Source organism: Trichosporon asahii (assembly GCF_000293215.1).
Source record: "Trichosporon asahii var. asahii CBS 2479 unplaced genomic scaffold scaffold00017, whole genome shotgun sequence".
NCBI lineage: Eukaryota > Fungi > Basidiomycota > Tremellomycetes > Trichosporonales > Trichosporonaceae > Trichosporon > Trichosporon asahii.
This window is the reverse complement of record NW_014040907.1, coordinates 119,573-136,230: the sequence shown is the minus strand read 5'-3', so window position 1 is coordinate 136,230 and position 16,658 is coordinate 119,573. Positions and strand designations below refer to the sequence as shown.

At 60.9% G+C, this 16,658-nt stretch overlaps 9 protein-coding genes across 9 annotated transcripts; 6 read left to right on the top strand and 3 right to left on the bottom strand.

Annotated features, from left to right (window-relative positions):
* Positions 1–118: 118 nt before the first annotated feature.
* Positions 119–2,123, top strand: A1Q1_07638 (uncharacterized protein; the record flags this gene model as incomplete). The annotated part of the gene is made up of 6 exons (XM_014326650.1): positions 119–306; positions 383–623; positions 835–940; positions 1,042–1,306; positions 1,365–1,866; positions 1,926–2,123. 6 exons carry the CDS (start codon positions 119–121, stop codon positions 2,121–2,123), a joined length of 1,500 nt encoding a protein of 499 aa, XP_014182125.1.
* A 1,555-nt stretch (positions 2,124–3,678) lies between these two features.
* A1Q1_07637 (uncharacterized protein) lies at positions 3,679–4,664 on the top strand (the record flags this gene model as incomplete). The annotated part of the gene is made up of 4 exons (XM_014326649.1): positions 3,679–3,863; positions 3,935–4,173; positions 4,228–4,429; positions 4,484–4,664. 4 exons carry the CDS (start codon positions 3,679–3,681, stop codon positions 4,662–4,664), a joined length of 807 nt encoding a protein of 268 aa, XP_014182124.1.
* Positions 4,665–5,036: 372 nt separating this feature from the next.
* On the top strand, positions 5,037–6,645 carry A1Q1_07636 (metalloendopeptidase; the record flags this gene model as incomplete). Its single annotated transcript, XM_014326648.1, has 3 exons — positions 5,037–5,167; positions 5,282–5,519; positions 5,569–6,645. The coding sequence occupies 3 exons, from the start codon at positions 5,037–5,039 to the stop codon at positions 6,643–6,645; spliced, it is 1,446 nt and encodes a 481-aa protein (XP_014182123.1).
* Positions 6,646–6,823: 178 nt separating this feature from the next.
* Positions 6,824–7,256, bottom strand: A1Q1_07635 (uncharacterized protein; the record flags this gene model as incomplete). The annotated part of the gene is made up of 3 exons (XM_014326647.1): positions 6,824–6,929; positions 7,087–7,187; positions 7,236–7,256. The coding sequence occupies 3 exons, from the start codon at positions 7,254–7,256 to the stop codon at positions 6,824–6,826; spliced, it is 228 nt and encodes a 75-aa protein (XP_014182122.1).
* Positions 7,257–7,752: 496 nt separating this feature from the next.
* On the top strand, positions 7,753–11,394 carry A1Q1_07634 (uncharacterized protein; the record flags this gene model as incomplete). The annotated part of the gene is made up of 1 exon (XM_014326646.1): positions 7,753–11,394. The coding sequence occupies one exon, from the start codon at positions 7,753–7,755 to the stop codon at positions 11,392–11,394; it is 3,642 nt and encodes a 1,213-aa protein (XP_014182121.1).
* Positions 11,395–11,539: 145 nt separating this feature from the next.
* On the bottom strand, positions 11,540–12,613 carry A1Q1_07633 (RNA binding protein; the record flags this gene model as incomplete). The annotated part of the gene is made up of 4 exons (XM_014326645.1): positions 11,540–11,907; positions 12,003–12,102; positions 12,226–12,398; positions 12,445–12,613. 4 exons carry the CDS (start codon positions 12,611–12,613, stop codon positions 11,540–11,542), a joined length of 810 nt encoding a protein of 269 aa, XP_014182120.1.
* Positions 12,614–12,836: 223 nt separating this feature from the next.
* On the bottom strand, positions 12,837–14,717 carry A1Q1_07632 (uncharacterized protein; the record flags this gene model as incomplete). Its single annotated transcript, XM_014326644.1, has 5 exons — positions 12,837–13,721; positions 13,774–13,848; positions 13,900–14,203; positions 14,453–14,555; positions 14,606–14,717. The coding sequence occupies 5 exons, from the start codon at positions 14,715–14,717 to the stop codon at positions 12,837–12,839; spliced, it is 1,479 nt and encodes a 492-aa protein (XP_014182119.1).
* Positions 14,718–14,989: 272 nt separating this feature from the next.
* A1Q1_07631 (uncharacterized protein) lies at positions 14,990–15,430 on the top strand (the record flags this gene model as incomplete). Its single annotated transcript, XM_014326643.1, has 1 exon — positions 14,990–15,430. The coding sequence occupies one exon, from the start codon at positions 14,990–14,992 to the stop codon at positions 15,428–15,430; it is 441 nt and encodes a 146-aa protein (XP_014182118.1).
* Positions 15,431–15,976: 546 nt separating this feature from the next.
* A1Q1_07630 (uncharacterized protein) lies at positions 15,977–16,630 on the top strand (the record flags this gene model as incomplete). Its single annotated transcript, XM_014326642.1, has 2 exons — positions 15,977–16,104; positions 16,177–16,630. 2 exons carry the CDS (start codon positions 15,977–15,979, stop codon positions 16,628–16,630), a joined length of 582 nt encoding a protein of 193 aa, XP_014182117.1.
* Positions 16,631–16,658: the final 28 nt, after the last annotated feature.

Below are 16,658 nucleotides of genomic sequence, written 5' to 3'. Positions count from 1 at the left end.
CCAGACGCACCTCAAACGCGGGGCACGCTATATATACACACGGGCGCGTCAACCGCATCCCCTCTCTTCCCCCTTCCTTCCTGCATCACCCACTCCTCTCCGACAGCACGTAAGAACAATGAGCGACGACGGACAGCGAACCCCAGTCGAGAACGACCCCGAACTCGCCGCTGAGGAGGTCGAGCTCGAATTTGACGACCCCGAGCTCTACCACGACATTGCCCACAACCACGAGCATGCGTCCGAGGCGCACCAGCTGCTGCGTTCTTACATCGGACAGAAGCACCAGGAGCAGGAGGAGACTGTGTGAGTAAGCCGGTGGGATGTTGCCCTCAGTCACAGAGGGAGGGTAGCTGTGCTGTACACTCCGAGCTGACAACAGCCCTGGTGTTCTCCACCCTGGAGCGACCGGTGTCATCTACTGCACCGACCGCGCGATGGCGAACGGATTCTCGTACGCGTCCAAAACAGACTGGAGCAACATGGGCCAGGGCGCACCGTACACTGGCCCACTACCTGGTGCCTCTCCGCGACCGGAGGGCATCGACTTCAACGACTACGACTGCGACATCCACGAGTACGCCCCCACGGTGGGACTCAAGGCGCTGCGCGAGGCCGTTGCGGTAAGTAGTCCAAGTGTACCTTCCAGAAGGCCCAATCAGCTATCGCTGTCTTATCTGGGGGCTCGTGGGCTGTGGCTCGTGATCCGCTCTAGTGAGGCTCGTGACACCAGAGGAGGTGTTGCGCTCCGCATCCGTGGCCGCACGGTTGCGTGCGCTGAGCGGGCTGGAAGGGCAGCAGCTGCATATCGACTTCAAAAAGAGCTGACCCCAGAACCTGTACAACGTCGAGTACCGCCAGGGCAAAGACTCGAAGTACACGTACGAGAATGTGTGCATCGTGCCCGGTGGCCGTGCTGGAATGTCTCGTGTGGCGGCAGGTGAGTCTGGACTGAGGGACGGGAGTCTTCCTCGCACTCACTCCTCCACGGTCCTAGAAACCAACATCTTGCTGTTTCTCAACGTCGAAGCTAACATGCAGTCATCGGCGATGTCTACTGTGGCTACCAGATCCCCGAGTACACGACCTACTCGGAGGTGCTGTCGGTGTTCAAGCGCCTGCTGCCCATCCCGACCGCGCTCGAGGCGCAGGACGACTACAAGCTCAACATTGCCGAGCTGAAGAAGGCGGCCAAGATTCTGTCGCTCAGCGTCATCGTCGCCTCCAACCCCCGCAACCCGACTGGCCAGGTCATCCAGGGCGACGATCTTAAGGAGCTCGTTCGCATGGGAGACGGCAACACCACGTGGGTTAGCTCGCCGGACCATGCTAACCCTCAGCATCGTGCTCGACGAGTTCTACAGCTGGTACTGCTACCACGACGACCCGAACATGCTGGGCAAGTCGATCTCTGGCGCCGAGCACGTGAACAATGTAAACGAGGATGCAGTCGTCATCATCGACGGACTGACGAAGGGTTTCCGCCTCCCCGGCTGGCGTGTGTGCTGGGTCCTTGGACCGAAGAACCTGATCTCTGCCATCTCCCAGTCCGGCTCCTTCCTGGACGGCGGCGCCTCGCACCCGATGCAGGTCATGGCGCTGCCACTCCTCGACCCGAAGCGCGTCATGCAGGACAAGATTGCGCTGCAGACGCACTTCCGCGAGAAGCGCGACCACGTCCTCGCGCGTCTGGCCGCCATGGGCCTACCCGTCCGCGTCCCGCCCCGCGCGACGTTCTACATCTGGCTCGACCTCTCCCCTCTCCCGGCGCCGCTCAACAATGGCCTCACCTTTTTCGAGGAGCTGCTCAAGGAGAAAGTCATCTGTGTCCCCGGTCTGTTCTTCGATGTGAACCCCGCCAAGCGAGTGAGTCGTGCTCAGCCTATGTAGCTTTAATGCCTCCGCTGCCGAAAGCTAACGCACAGCGCAACCTGTTTGAGTCGCCGTGCCACCACTTTGTCCGCCTCTCGTTCGGCCCGCCGATGGAGGTCCTCGACCGCGGCCTCGACGGTATGGAGCGACTCGTCAAGCGCCACCTCGACCAGGAGCACCGCGCGGGCGAGTACGTCCAGTCCCCGACTACTGCCCGCTTCCCGGGCATCGACCACGGTCACCACATCTAACTTCATACTGTGCAATACCCAAAACTTCAAGACCCAACTTTATACTAGAAACGAAACGAACATGACAAGCAGATGCCTCGAAACGAGCCCAGCCCCCGATCCCATCATTGCCTTTTCTAACTTTCCTATTTCCTTCTCACACCTACAAGCAGCATGCAATTTATTCCGCACCTGGTGCCTCTGCATCACTGAAGCTTCAGGCCTTGTTGTTTCCCGGGATATACGCGGATGGAAGCTCTGCTGCCGCTCGGAGCTCGGGACTCGGACCCGGTTTCCGGCAAGTCGGTCCTGGCGTCGTGTGTCGCTGGCCTCCCTGCAGGTGACTGTGCGCTCGTAAGCGGCTTTGCTGAGCAAGGGCAGAGTCGCGGCCCGGAGTGTACTCTCCGCACGCTACAACGAGATAGACGGACGTCATGGCGTCCAACATTGCGCAGTGTACGTAAAGCTCAGGCTCTCAGGACATCTGTGCCACACCTCTGGCTCCTCCTCTCCCTGCACTGTGTTTCTTCATCATCTGATAAAAGCAGCACTGTCTACATGGCGGGAAACGTTGCCCGCCGCATCTGTAGCCTGCAGAACGACCTACTGTAACTGCCCATGAGCCAGTCCGTCGATCGTAGTTGAGCCAGAAGCAGAAATCGGACAGCTCGCTGTACCTCAACGGGTCGTCAGTAAGGCACAGCGATCATGCTCCCCGAGGTTTTAATATGGGAGCGCTGGGACGTGCCTGGGTCTGTCCGTTCGTTCTGTCTACGCCTCCTTGTCTCGAACAGTGACGCCTGCACCTCTCTTGACACGTTCTACAGAGACGTTGCGCGTTGTGGGCTGTGGGCTTGCGGAATGTGACTGCCTGATAGTATCACTAGTCCAGGCGGAGCAGTAGTCGATCCGCACTGTGCGCACTCTCAACATCGGTAATGGGTTCGACATTGCTGAGGATGTGCCGTATCATCGGATCTGAGAGAGGTGCAGAGGTGCATACCCGTCCACCATGGACACGTTCCACGGGTGTCGTTGCGGCGGGGTTGGTGCATTGGTGCCCGATGTGCAACGATGTGCAACGACGTGCAGTGTGCAGTGTGCGCGCGACTGAATAGAGTGCCCGGTCAGGTTTCAGAGTTCAGGATTACGACACGGGCCACTCTGTTCCGTACCTGGCTCTCTTCTCTAGCTCTCTCTCTCACTCGAGCATGGACCATTCCTGCGATCCTGCGACTGCTTCAGCCCAACGCCATCTCTCGACGCCAGACACGCCACCATACTGAGCTAGATACGAAGCTTGGCATCTTGAATCTCATTCATTCATCATCACCCACCCTTCATATCCCACTTCATCCCCCGCACTGCCCACACCGAGCTTGACGCCGACGCCGATTGCCCTGATCCGCTGAAGCGTGTCCGACGGACTGACACTACACCGCACCTACCTTCCCACCACCACCGCCAGACGTCATGCCGCCCAAGCGTCCCCCTCCTCTTCCCCGGAGCCTGTTCACAGGCGAGGGCCCTCTGTCCCCTGGTAAGCTTGTTTGCCCTCTCCAAGCTGACATCAGGCATGGCGCCGCAGCCCCCGAGTCCGTCGACAGTGCACCCCGACCGCCTAGTCGATGCGCACAACAGCGGCTCCTTCATCCAGCTCCAGAAGGGCGACGCCAAGGTCGTCCCGCCGCTGACGGCGAGTGTGGCCGTTGCCGTCGATGGGCGGCCGATCGCGCCTGTCGGTCTCGCGGCGCCTGATGGGTGAGTCGTGCCCTCCCTCGCCTTCCCATCATTCCTGCTCTGCGAACACGATCACTTGAGCTGACACCTAGATCCATGAACATGGGCAAGCAGGTCATGTCCCCTGCGCTCCTGTTCAGCGAAACTGCGGCCGAGGCGCCGACACCCCAGTCGTCTCTGCCAGCGATTGACGTCGTCATTCCGCAAACGAAACCCCTCACCGATGCGCTGTGGGACAAGCTCGACGATGTCGTGAACCGCATCGATGGCGGATGGGGAAAGGTCGAGAAGGAGGCTGCGGAGGGGCATGATGGGCGCAAGATTCTCGTCGGTAAGTGCTGTGCGCCGCCTAGCTTCAAGAACGCGTGTACAAGCTGACACCCAGCCGGCCTCCTTCCCCCGCCGCTGACGCTCAACTCTTCCAAACTGCAGAACGACGCCGCATACGTGACGCACATGACGCGGTTGACACAGCTGTCCCTGCACTCGGACGTGGTACTGAAGGCGCTCCCGCCCGTGATTGACACGACGGTCGCCTCAGAGCCGTGGTGGGAGGACGAGCGCGAGCTCGCACGCGTCGTCAAGATGTACGTCGCGCCCGCGATCGAGACGTTTGGCACGCACCGCATTGTCTTTGGCAGCATCCCCGCCGCCGCCTCAGCAGGCACCGTCAGCAAGGAGGACGGCGTCATCGTCCCCATCAGCGGGGAGAAGTGGTACGCGCTGTTCCGCCAGTGCGTGGCTGAGCTCGGCGAGGACAAGGGCGCCATGACGGACATCATGGCCGCGAACGCCGAGAGACTCTACGCCCTGACGCAGTAGAGATGAGTTGTACGAGATCCTTTTCATGTATAGAGAAACGCGCCTACAGACTATTCGGACACTGTGAATGTGACATGGCTATTTCCACCACCTGCTGCGTCTATGATCGCACACAGCCAAGGTCGTGGGTGACTCCCAGCCCAAGTTGCAGTGAGACCACGTGACAATGACGCAAGTGCCTGTGCCACGTCAAGCCAACTTTGAGCGCACCGGTGCACCGCACCGTGTGCCGTGGCAGTGCCGTCGACGCGTCGAGCCGGCCATGCGGCCGTTCCGTGATGGTCGAGTGCGATCGTATAAGCTGCCTGAGTTTCGTTGACACCTCAACACTCATTTCACCCCCATATACCCTTCCACGCTTTCCACGACGCCATGACAATCATCGGCGCCATCGACAGCGTCATCACGCGTCTTGCGGATGCGGCCGACAACGTCCTCATTCCGTACAAGAGCATTGCCGTCGGACTGCTTGTCGCCCAGACTGCTTTTGAGCTGTACATCATGTGAGTGTAGTCTGATGGAGCCACAGCGACCCGCTGCCTCATCAGAGCCTGAGGAAGCTGTTGCTCGCCTCAGCTGTCTTCGCCGTCTTCAGCTCGCTGACGCTGACGCTGTAGCCGCCGCCAGCTGCCATGCTACTCGCGCCCGCTCCCGCCCCCGGAGCTCAAGAACCACATGACGGCGGAAAAGTACAAGAAGGCGCAGGCGTACTCGCGCGACAAGACTTACTACTCGATCGCGCAGCACATCTTCTCCTTCTTCCAGTCGCTCATCTTCATCAAGGGCGGATACCTCTGGACGTGGAACTTTGCCGGCAAGATCATGGACGCATTGGGGATCAGCCGTAACCACATGGTGAGTTGCATTCAGAGCTGAAGTGACGTTGACCCCGAGCTAACAACAGATTACCTACACACTCATTTGGACTGTTGTGACGACGCTTATTTCGGGTGCGCTCTCGCTGCCGTGGTCGTACTACTACACCTTTGTGCTGGAGGAGAAGCACGGGTTCAACAAGCAGACGCCCAAGCTCTTCTTCATGGACACGCTCAAGACGTACTCTCTGATTGCCGTTCTGGGTCTTCCCGTTCTCGCTGGATTCCTCAAGATCTTCGACTGGGCGGGCAAGGCGTTTATCCCGTGGCTGATGCTGTTTGTGATTGCGGTTCAGCTCGTGCTGCAGATCATCTTCCCTCTGTGGATCCAGCCGCTGTTCAACAAGTTCACGCCGCTGCCCGAGGGCGAGGTGCGCAGCCGCGTCGAAGCGCTCGCGACCCGCCTCCACTTCCCCCTCAAGCACCTGTTCATGATTGACGGGTCGAAGCGCTCGTCCCACTCCAACGCGTACTTCTATGGCCTGCCGTGGTCGAAGCAGATCGTCATCTACGACACGCTCATGGACAAGAGCTCCCCGGCCGAGGTCGAGGCCGTTCTCGCCCACGAGCTCGGGCACTGGTACTACAGCCACCCGATGCGGCTCATGCTCATCGCGCAAGCGCACCTGCTGTTTACGCTCGCTGTCTTCTCCGTGTTTATCGGGAACAAGGCGCTGTTTGCGAGTTTCGGCTTCGACCCGGCGCTCGCCGTCGGACCCCCCCGCGCAGTCTGTATTGGGTTCACGCTGTACCAGCTCCTGTTCGGCCCGATCGACACGTTCGTCCAGTTCGCCATGAACTCGCGCACGCGCAAGTACGAGTACCAGGCCGACGCCTTTGCGGTGCAGCTCGGCACCAAGGCCGACCTCAAGACCGCGCTCATCAAGCTCCATGTCGAGAACCTCTCGTCCCCGCACTCCGACAAGCTCTACTCCATGTACCACCACTCGCACCCGACGCTGCCGGAGCGTCTCCGCGCCATGGACGAGTACACGGGTGGGAACTGGCTCGAGCCCAAGGCGGCGCATCCCGCGCGCCTCGCGACGACCGAGCAGAAGAAGGAGGAGGAGCGCGAACGCGAAATCGAGGAGAAGAAGGAGCTCTAAAAGTGTACGCCTTGTTTTCCTTACAGTGTAGCAGTAGTTTCAGTATGCAACACATTGAACATTGAGTCGGAGTCAGTAGCCTTGTTGACGACTGGAGAGCGGGGGGAAGGAAGGAGGAAACAGGCAGGCATGAGTCTAGTCTAGGTCGCATCGTATACACGACTAATTTTACACGTTTTTACACGTAGACACCGACGGTGCAGAACAGGGCGACTGTTCCCGCACCGGCGAGGAAGGCGGCGAGAAGCGCAACGCCCAGCTCCTGGGCGGGAGCCTTGGAGAGACTGGGGTCAGCTTGTGTGCGCAGCCTCAAAGCTGATAGCGGCTATTAGGGGGAGATGAACTCTTGCAGGTTGTAGATCGAAGCGCCTCGCACTAGATCCAACTACAGCGCCTAGCAGAGCTCACGCCCCCTCGGCTGTAAGCTCCAGAGCAACTCACGTAGTAAGGAAGAAGGTGAGGGCGAAGGCGGCGAGGAGCGCGACGAGGGCAATGGTCGGGAGCGCCTCTACCGAGATGAGCGGGGAGAACGCCGGGAGCGTCTTGAACGACTCCTGTTTGTCAGCTACGCTAGCAAGAGTACAGCTCACCTTGACCTCGACGTATGTCATGGTGGTTGCGGATGAAGCAGCTTGACGTCGGCGAGCGCCTCAAGTGGACAGTCCACAGGCGACGACGTAACGTGGCAACAACATGAGCGGTGGACGCGTCGGAATGCCTCCGCTAATAGACCTGGCGGAGTGGCTGATTAGGGTTGCGTCATAATGGGGAATTGTATTGGCGGCGGGCGGGCGGTCGGTTGAAATGGGCGATGCGGAATCCTGGACTCCGAGTGACGCACGCGTCTCTCTTGTCAGGCCTTGACTTTGTCTTCTTGTCCCTTATCCTCTTCTGCTAAGAGCCACCGACATCTATTGCCCTACAGCAGCGACTCTCCGACACTCTCACGACCTCACCGCCACCCCTCCGACCCCTCTCACCCGACCTCCTCGCGCCCTCCGTGGCCCTCCTCCCATCTCGCCTCCCGACCCCCTCACCCTCACCCTCACCCTCACCCCCTCTCTAATCCCTCGCTCACCTCCACCAACGCGACCCGGTCATGCCACGATGAGCAGCTACAACCCCCTATCCCTCTTCCCCCTGCCTCCGCAGATCAGCGACCCGAAGCCGGTCCCGAGTGCGCTCGCCGTCGATGCGTTCTCGGACATGCTCTGGGTCGGGTCGTCTGGCGGCATCGTGTCCGCGTTCGTGAATCCGCTGACGCTCACGCGCAACGTGCAGTTTCCAGCGCACGGCGGGAGCGCCGCCTCCGGCAAGAAGTTTACGGGCAACATGCACGGCTTGCAGAGTGGCGTGCGGCAGATCCGGCTCACGGACCGGGAGATCTGGACGCTGACGGACGGCGGGATGAGCGGGCGGAAACGCGGGGGCGCACCGCGCTGGAGCGTCTCGGACCCAACACGCTCGCTGAGGGCGATGGCGCCGAGCCCGACGAATTCGCACGAGGTCCTCGCCGGCGGAACGGGGCAGATGATCCTCGTGAACAACTCTAGGGGAGAGATTGTCCGGCACTTTGAGAGCCCCGGCACCGTCGTGCACCTCGGCACGAACCAGGATCGGATGGTCGTGAGCGCCTCTGGGTCGGGACAGGTCAGTCTCCTCGATCCCCGGCTCGGGTTCCGACAGGCGAGCAAGGTCACACCCGTCCAGGCGCACACGGGTGGAATGAGCGGGGCAGACTGCCAGAATAACCTCGTCGCGACCTGGGGCTGGACGCACATGCAGGGCCACCCTGTTCCCGACCCGTTGGTCCGCCTGTACGACATTCGGACGCTTCGCGCCCTCCCGCCGATCAGCTTTGCGAGCGGGCCGTCGTTTGTGCTCCTGAACCCGAGCGACTCGAGCAAGATGGTGATTGCGGGACAGCAGGGCATGATCCAGAGCCACGACATGAGCACGGGGCAGAACGAGTTCCAGCAGCTCGATATCAACTCGTTCATCACGTCCATGGCCCTTTCGCCTCATGGGGATTATCTTGTGTTTGGCGACGGAGACGGACAGCTGCACCTCTGGACAACGCACGACGTGGGCGAGGGCGCCGAGCTCGACGCCAACGGCAACCTCGTCCTCCCCACTTTCAACGGGTACGACGGCGTCAAGCCCGAGTGGCCGGATGCGGTCGAGCCCCCGCCCCCGATTCACTGGGACGACACGACCCCGCTCAACCTCCTCGGCATGCCGTACTACGAGGACTCGCTGCTGAGCAACTTCCCGACGATCGACTATGCAACGGTGTACTCGCCGTTCTTCAACCCGCCCGAACCTATCCCGAATTCGGTCCTCAACTCGCTCAACTACCAGGATTTTATCGGATACGGCCAGCTGCCCAAGGACTACAAGGGCAAGCGGTACCAGCTCACGGCGCGGACGGGGGCGGGCAAACTTGCCCTCGGAAAAGGAGCGCTCGGCTCTCGGCGTGAGAGCGAGCCCCGTTTCCGCTCGGATAAGGACCGGAAGAGGCATCCCCCGCCCGAGATCGAGGAGGAGGCGACAATAGGCGGCATCCCAAAGTACTACCGCAAGGTGGAGATAAAGTACAGTCGCTTCGGTGTGGAGGATTTCGATTTTGCCTTCTACAACCGAACAACGTACAGCGGTCTCGAAACCGATATCGTTAACAGCTACACGAACGCTCTGCTCCAGGCGCTGCACTACTCGGCGCCCGTGCGCGCCGTCGCCAAGGCGCACATCTGCGTCGAGTGCCAGAAGGAGAACTGCCTGCTGTGCGAGGCCGGCTTCCTGTTTAGAATGCTTGAAGACGCAAAGGGGACAAACTGCCAGGCGTCCAACTTTTCCCGGGCGTTCAGCGCCACACCGCAGGCATCCGCCCTCGGCCTCATGGACAGCGACAAGGCGCCGCACACGCCATCGACGCTCATTCAAAACTTTAACCGCTGGCTCCTGTCGACGTTCACGACGGAGGCGGTTGTCGACGGACAGTCCTTCCAGATGCGCCCGAGCCTCGACAAACTGAGCCTGGACGCGGCGAGCTCGACGAGCACTACCAGCGCGATCAACCAGGTCCTCGGCGTCGATGTCAAGACGACCAACACGTGCCTCTCATGCAAGCACGTGTCGGTGCGCGCGTCGACGCTCCAGGCTATCGATCTGGCTTACCCGCGCAAACCGACGAGTGCGACGCCGTTCCCCGAGGCGCTCCGGAACGCCATCATCAAGAGCTCGAGCACGAAAGCCTCGTGCAGCAACTGCAGGGCGTTTGCGCCGCTCGACTCGAAGCGTGACCTTGCCTCGTCGCCAGAGGAAAGCCTCCCGCCCGTGCTCAGCGTCAACGCGATGGTGTCGACGCCCGAGCAGCTCGAGGTCTGGAAGGACCGCACCGAGGGCGGTAAAGTGAAGCACTACCTCCCTCCGCGCGTTGCGTTCCGGACCGACGAGAGGGGCGAGGTCGTCGCCTCGGCCGACGTGGAGGAGGACAAGGGCGGCATCGTGTACGAGGTTAAGAGCGTCGTGGTGCAAGTCCAAACAGCACCCGACAAGCCCGCGCACCTCATATCGTTCGTCAAGATGCCACAGGAGGAGGACGAGGATGAACCCAAGTGGATCATGTTCAACGACTTCCTTGTCCGTCCCGTGCGCGAGGAGGAGGTCTTCACCTTCACCGAGAGCTGGAAGGTGCCCGCCGTCATCATCCTGGAGCGAACCGACGCCGCGAGCGTGCTGTCGTATGCGTCGTTGCCAACGCAGCTCGACCCCAGTGTGCTTTTCACGGACGCGAATATGGCCTGGCACCGGCGCAAGGACATGATCAAGCACGAGGTGCTGAGCAAGGACGAGCTGCCGAAGCCCGGCACGCTGATATCCATTGACGCCGAGTTCGTAGCCCTGCAGAGCGAGGAACTTGAGTTCCGCTCCGACGGCACGCGCAAGATCCTGCGCCCCTCGCACATGTCGCTTGCGCGCGTGTCCGTCCTCCGCGGCCCCGGGCCCAAGGAGGCCGTCCCCTTCATCGACGACTACATCCGCACGACCGAGACGGTGCAGGACTACCTGACCGAGTTTAGCGGCATCAAGGCCGGCGACCTGGACCCGAACCAGAGCGTGCACACCCTCGTGCCCCTCAAGGTGGCGTACAAGAAGCTGCGCCTGCTCGTGGATCTCGGATGCGTGTTCATCGGCCACGGCCTCAGCAAGGACTTTCGGACGATCAACATCTTCGTGCCCCCCGACCAAGTCCTGGACACTGTCAACCTGTACACAATCCCCGGCCGGAGTCGCAAGCTGTCGCTACGCTTCCTGACATGGTTCCTGCTGAAAAAGGACATTCAGCAGAACGACCATGGCCACGACTCGATCGAGGACGCGCGGCACGCATACCTCCTCTACAAGAAGTATGTCGAGTTCAAGGCCGAGGACCGCTTCGAGGACGTCATGGACGACATCTTCCACGAGGGGCACAAGACGGGCTTCAAGCCCAAGAGCGAGAGCGAGAAGGCCGCGTCGGCCGCGTCGGCTGCTGGGTCCACTGCCGTCACGAGCCCCACGACGACGGCCGCGAGCGTCACGGCTGGCAATGCATCGTCGAGCGATGAGAGGAGCAGTACGCCCAGTGCCTTCCCGCCCCTCACTGGACGGAGGAAGGGAGGACATAACCAGCCCACACAGAGCACGGCGAATCCGAGGGGACAGTGGACGCCGTTCCAGAACACGGCGCAGAGGAGGTGGCAATAGACCCCCAAGTGTTGGAGATAATATCCCTGTTGTAGTACTGCATGCAGCGTGCAACCGCTTGCTCGTAGCTAAACATAGCTTGCTCATAGCTAAACATACATTAATACATCTAATATGCTGACTCCTATTCCGTCCACGTCTACGTCTACTTCCTGGCGAAAGTCACCTTCATCTTAGTCTCTCCGTCAATCTTGAAATTGTGCAGCGCGTCCTTGGCGACCGCACTCGCCGTCTCGTCGGCGTACTCGACGAACGCAATGTCCTTCTTGGCGGCAATGGTACGGATCTCGACGAGACCGGGGTACTGCTCGAAGACCTCGCGGAGGTCGTCCTGCGTCGTGCCCTCGGGCAGGTTCTGGACAAAGAGCACATTGTTCGGCGGCAGGTACTCGTCGGGCATCTGGAGTTTGGGCTTCTTGGCCGCTCCCGGGCCCGAGGGCGCAGACGTGTCGTCGCCCGCCTTGTGCTTGGCAATGTTGCGCGCGCGGATCACGTTTGTCTTCCGCTTCGTTTCTGCGGGTCAGCTAACTTTCGCACTGAACGAAGCTGGGGATCTACGATGGGTGGGAGTTGAGCCGCGCTGTCGCGCGGCAACGAAGAGGACTCACTCTTGTCCGCCAACCGCTCCTTCTTCCACGCCTCTAGCGCCTCCTCGCCGTCCTGCTTCTCGATGACCGCGTCACTCCGCGTCTTGGCAAAGTCGATGATCTGCTGTTAGCTTTCCTCGCGCCGACCATTAAAGCTATCCCATCGGCGGTATTCCCGGTGATACATCTCCACAGGCAGGATGGAAGGGCAACGCGGCCCTTCGTGCGCCTCATGCACACTCACTATCGGCTTGCCATACAGCGGAAACTCATTCACATCCCTCTGCGCGAGCGCCGCGGTCGCCTTGTCCCGGAACGAGACGAAGGCTTGTCCACGCATACGCACGTTGCGGTGCGCAACGATGGGTCCGAGGGGGTGGTACGGCTTGAACAGCGACGCAAGCGTCTCCTTCATGACTGTTTGTTAGCACGGTCATCCAACCTATGCAGCTAGGAGACGTACTGGGTATCCGGACCTTCTCGTTGAGGTTGTGCAAGTACAGCGTCTCGGACGCGTTTGGCGGGAGGCCATCGTCGTTCCCTCCGGCGGTGCCGTTCTCGGCACCCGCGCTCGGCGGCTGGTGCTGGTCGGGGACGGGCTCGGAGCGCGACGGGCCGGCTTCCGCTTCCATATTGTTGTCGATGATGCAACAACAGTCCAGAGGGTTAGTGGCAGATCACTCCTCGAACTCGCCCGGTGGAGGGAATATCTATACGCGACTTTTTCGCCTTTTATCCCACTCGATCGAGCTTCACCTCGATTAGCCGCTGATAAGATTGGGATCAATCGATTAGGATGTTGTCTAATCCACAGAGTGAAGCTGACGAGATGCATGCTCAGAGCCCGGAATCATGCTACAACAAACAATACTGCTCCTCCAGAAGAGGCTTATCCTTAACGCGCCACTTGGCGGCCGCCTCCTCGACTTCGTCCTGCGTAATGACGATCTCGACGTCTGTCCACTCGCCCGGTTCCTCGCCGTCATCCTCCTCTTCCTCTTCCTGTTTCTGCCGCGAGACTGCGCGGCGGTGCCTCAAGAACCCGAGCTCCTCCAAGACCATCTGCAGGTCGTCTGTGCGCAAGTGACATGCGCGCGCCAATGATCCAAGCGGTGCAGCAACTGAGAAGTGCCCGGGTGTCGAGGGGTCCGCGCGTTTCCTTAGATCTGCCAGGTTAATAGGACTAGGCAGTTGGAACCTACCTGCGCCGTTTATCGTGATGGTTTCGTCAGCAATGGCTGGAGTCGTGGCCTTGCGCGTCCTCAGTGTACGACCTTCAGTAGCCGCTGGACTCTTCGGAGTCGGAGGCGCGGAAGCTGGCGCACCTACTAGCAGCCGTCGGCACAGGCGAATCACGACGGACACCCAGTACGCCATGTACCCTTTGCGGCCGAGGTCAGACAGTGGACGTTCCGGCGTGCCGGGCGACTTGTTAGGCGACCGCGTCGCAGGATGCCGCGTTAGGTAGTAGCTGAACTCAATGAGGAGTTTGCCGAAGCCGCGGTTCTGGTGCGGAGGGAAGGTCACGATGCAAGCGAGGTTGAAGTCGTCATATGAGACTTTCTCCTTGGAGAAGAACGCCATGACCTGATCTCGCGTCGACGTTGCCGCATCGCAAAGAACGTAGAACAAAAAGTTCTCCACGTGGAAGAAGACGGACTGTACGTCAGCTTGGTCGCCAACTCTCGCCAGCCAGCTCACCTTGTGGTCAATGAAGAGCTTCCCGAACAAACTCAGATTCTGGCAATAGAGCTGCCTATCAGTTGTTGAGGTCGATCATGCCTCTACTCACAGTCGCGTTCGCTCCGTCCACCTCCCATATCGTGTAGCTTCCCCGCTGGTACACCTTCCTCCCCGGTGGCCGCATCTGATTGCAAGTTGACTTACTGTCAGATCCTCTAGTACCTAGTGAACTTACAGTGTGGTTCTCCCACCCCGCTCGTGTCCGCATGTATTTGAAACATAACTGCTGGTCAGTTGCGCCGCGAGGTGAGCAACTCACGTCACACACCCACAGCCTTCCCCGCGCGCCTTCCCCGTCCTTCCCCACACCGACAGCCATGACATCGTTCGCGCTTCGGGCTGACGCAAGCGGTGTTCGCGGTCGCGGCGCGGTGCCGTCTCCCGGCTCCTTCCTCTTCTTCCCCTTCCCCTTAGACTGGGGAGCCGGCGTGCCTGCGTCGAACGGCATGGGGTACGGAGAGTAGTACCTGGTCTCAGCTCTGCGATCTATTGCCAGCTTACCAAGTCTTGACGAGGTATTCGCCGAAACGAACGTCCTCGAAGTTGCGCACGCGCGTGACCTGTGCATGCTCGCGTTCGGGGCTTGAGGGAACCGAGTCCGCCGGTGAGCCGGGTGCGAGTACCGCCTGATGTCAGCTTATACGAGCGCGCTCCAATTTACCTGTCCGTTCGTCCGGCTCGGGCCGGCGGCGGGGATCTCGTCTCCCAGCGCGCTCGCCGGCACCCACGTATCGAGGCGCTTGTCCTCGCCGACGAACGAGATGTACGCCTCGCGCTGGCCGAGCTTAAGGCGCGAGTTGAGCACAGTTGCCGGTCCTGTCGTCAGCTGACCTATGCGGGACGGAAGCGACGGGGTAAGGCATGGAGGGAAGGCGACTTACGAGGTGGTCCCTCGCCTCGGGCGACGAGATACTGCGCGCCCACAGTGAACGTGCGCTCGGGCACGGCGGAGGCGACCCCAGGTACCGGAGCATGCAGCGCAGCAGCCGGCATGCTGCGTGTGTGCAATGTGCGTGTGTGGGTGAGTGTGTAATGCCAGATTCAGGAAGGGAAAGGCTCGTCAAAACAAATCAGCGTCACCAGCGCGTGCGCGGTGCGTGAGCCAGGCGCGCGATCGCGCGCGAACGGGCCGCGCTGCCGAACATTTCAGGCACCAACCCCCGCTACATACCGGGGGTACAGTCACCTCCTCCTCTTGGTGACGCGCAAGATCTGAGTTTGTTCACATCACTCGGGCACGCATCCTTTGACATTGCAATAGCAGCATGTGCGGGCGTTTCGCTCTCGGACAGCAGCACATCGACTTTCTCGAGGCGCTAGATGCGCAGTACCCGCGTATCTTCCGTCGGCAGCCTGGCGGACGCGCGCCGCAGCGCCTCCGCGGTGGAGGTCCACATGACGAGGAGAAGCCGGACGTGAAGAACGAGGAAGCCGAGACTAAGCCATCCACGGAAGATGCGGAGGTCAAGGATGAGAAGCCGCAGGCTGAGGACCTCGAGAGCAGCAATGCGGCCGGCGATGAGAGCGACGCGCCCAACGACCAGGAGGAAGCCGAGGACGACGACGAGCCCAAGACTGGCGACGAAGCTCCAAAGCCCTCCAAGGGCTCCGAGGACTTGAAGTGGCACGCCGCCCCTGCTCTTGGCTTCAAGTGGAAGCGCGAGCAGGACTTCTGGCCAAGGCGAGCTTCCGGATTCACCACGTAGCTGACGGCAGTTACAACATTGCCCCGCGACAACGCTCCCCGGTCATCCGGCGCGACTCGAACGGCGATGCCATGATCGAGACGATGCAGTGGGGTCTGATCCCGCACTGGACGAAGCACCCCCCGACTGGTCCCTTGAACACGATCAACGCGCGCAGCGAGGCCGTCATGTAAGCTTCTCCCACACTCCATTAGCTGACATCAGCGACCCCTCCTCGGGCGGACTGTGGCACGCGCTAAAGGGGCGCAAACGCTGCGTCGTCCCCGCGCAAGGCTACTACGAGTGGCAGAAGAAGGGCTCGACCAAGGTGGCGCACTTCGCCCGCCTACCGCTGCTCAAGGACCAGAGCGAGGAGCACGGGATCAGGGCCGAGGACCCGCCCATTGTCATGTTCGCGGGTTTCTGGGATGAGGTCGAGTACGAGTCCCCCGTTGCGAGCAAGTGGCAGCCGGCGCCCGGGGACGAGCGCGAGCCCCTGTTCCGCTTGCTACGTTCACGATCTTGACGACTGTGCCCGCCCCGGACATTGCGTGGCTGCACGACCGCATGCCGTGCGTTCTGAGGAGCGAGGAGGATATCGCCCGCTGGCTCGATCTCGGCGAGACGCCCCAGGGCTGGGTGGACGGGAAGGGCGGCACGGCTGACGTGCTCCAGAGCGAGCCGGGGCTCGATGTGTGAGTGTGGACGACTGACGGGCTGTGATCAGCTCGACTCAAGCTACAACGGGTCCGCCGAGCTGACATCAGATACCCTGTTCTCCCCGAGGTCGGCAAGATTGGACAGAGCAAGCACGCGTACATCCTCCCCGTCGCTGAGCGGAAAGACGGCATCAAGTCCTTCTTCGCGAAGCAAAACAGCCCTGTTAAGCCGAAGGCGGAGCCGAAAGCGACGCCGAAGCCGACGGCTGAGGCAAAGGCTGAGACCTTCGTCAAGGCTGAGCCCGCAACGCCCACAACGTCGAAACCGAAGGCTGAGCCGACGTCAGAAGTGAAGGCTTCGCAGGAGAAGCCAGCATCGCAGGAGTCCAAACCAGCTGCGTCTCAGGAGGTCACCGAAGTAGGCGACTCGGAGGACGAGAAGCCCTCCAAGCGGAAAGCAGAGCGGCAAGGTGGGCGACGGACGAAAGTTTCCCGCCCCGTGCCTGAAGCGAAGAAGGACCAGAAGTCAATCACGAGTTTCTTCAAGTCTCCCCGGAAGTAGTGCTTCCTGTGCTTGTTGTATCCAGTTG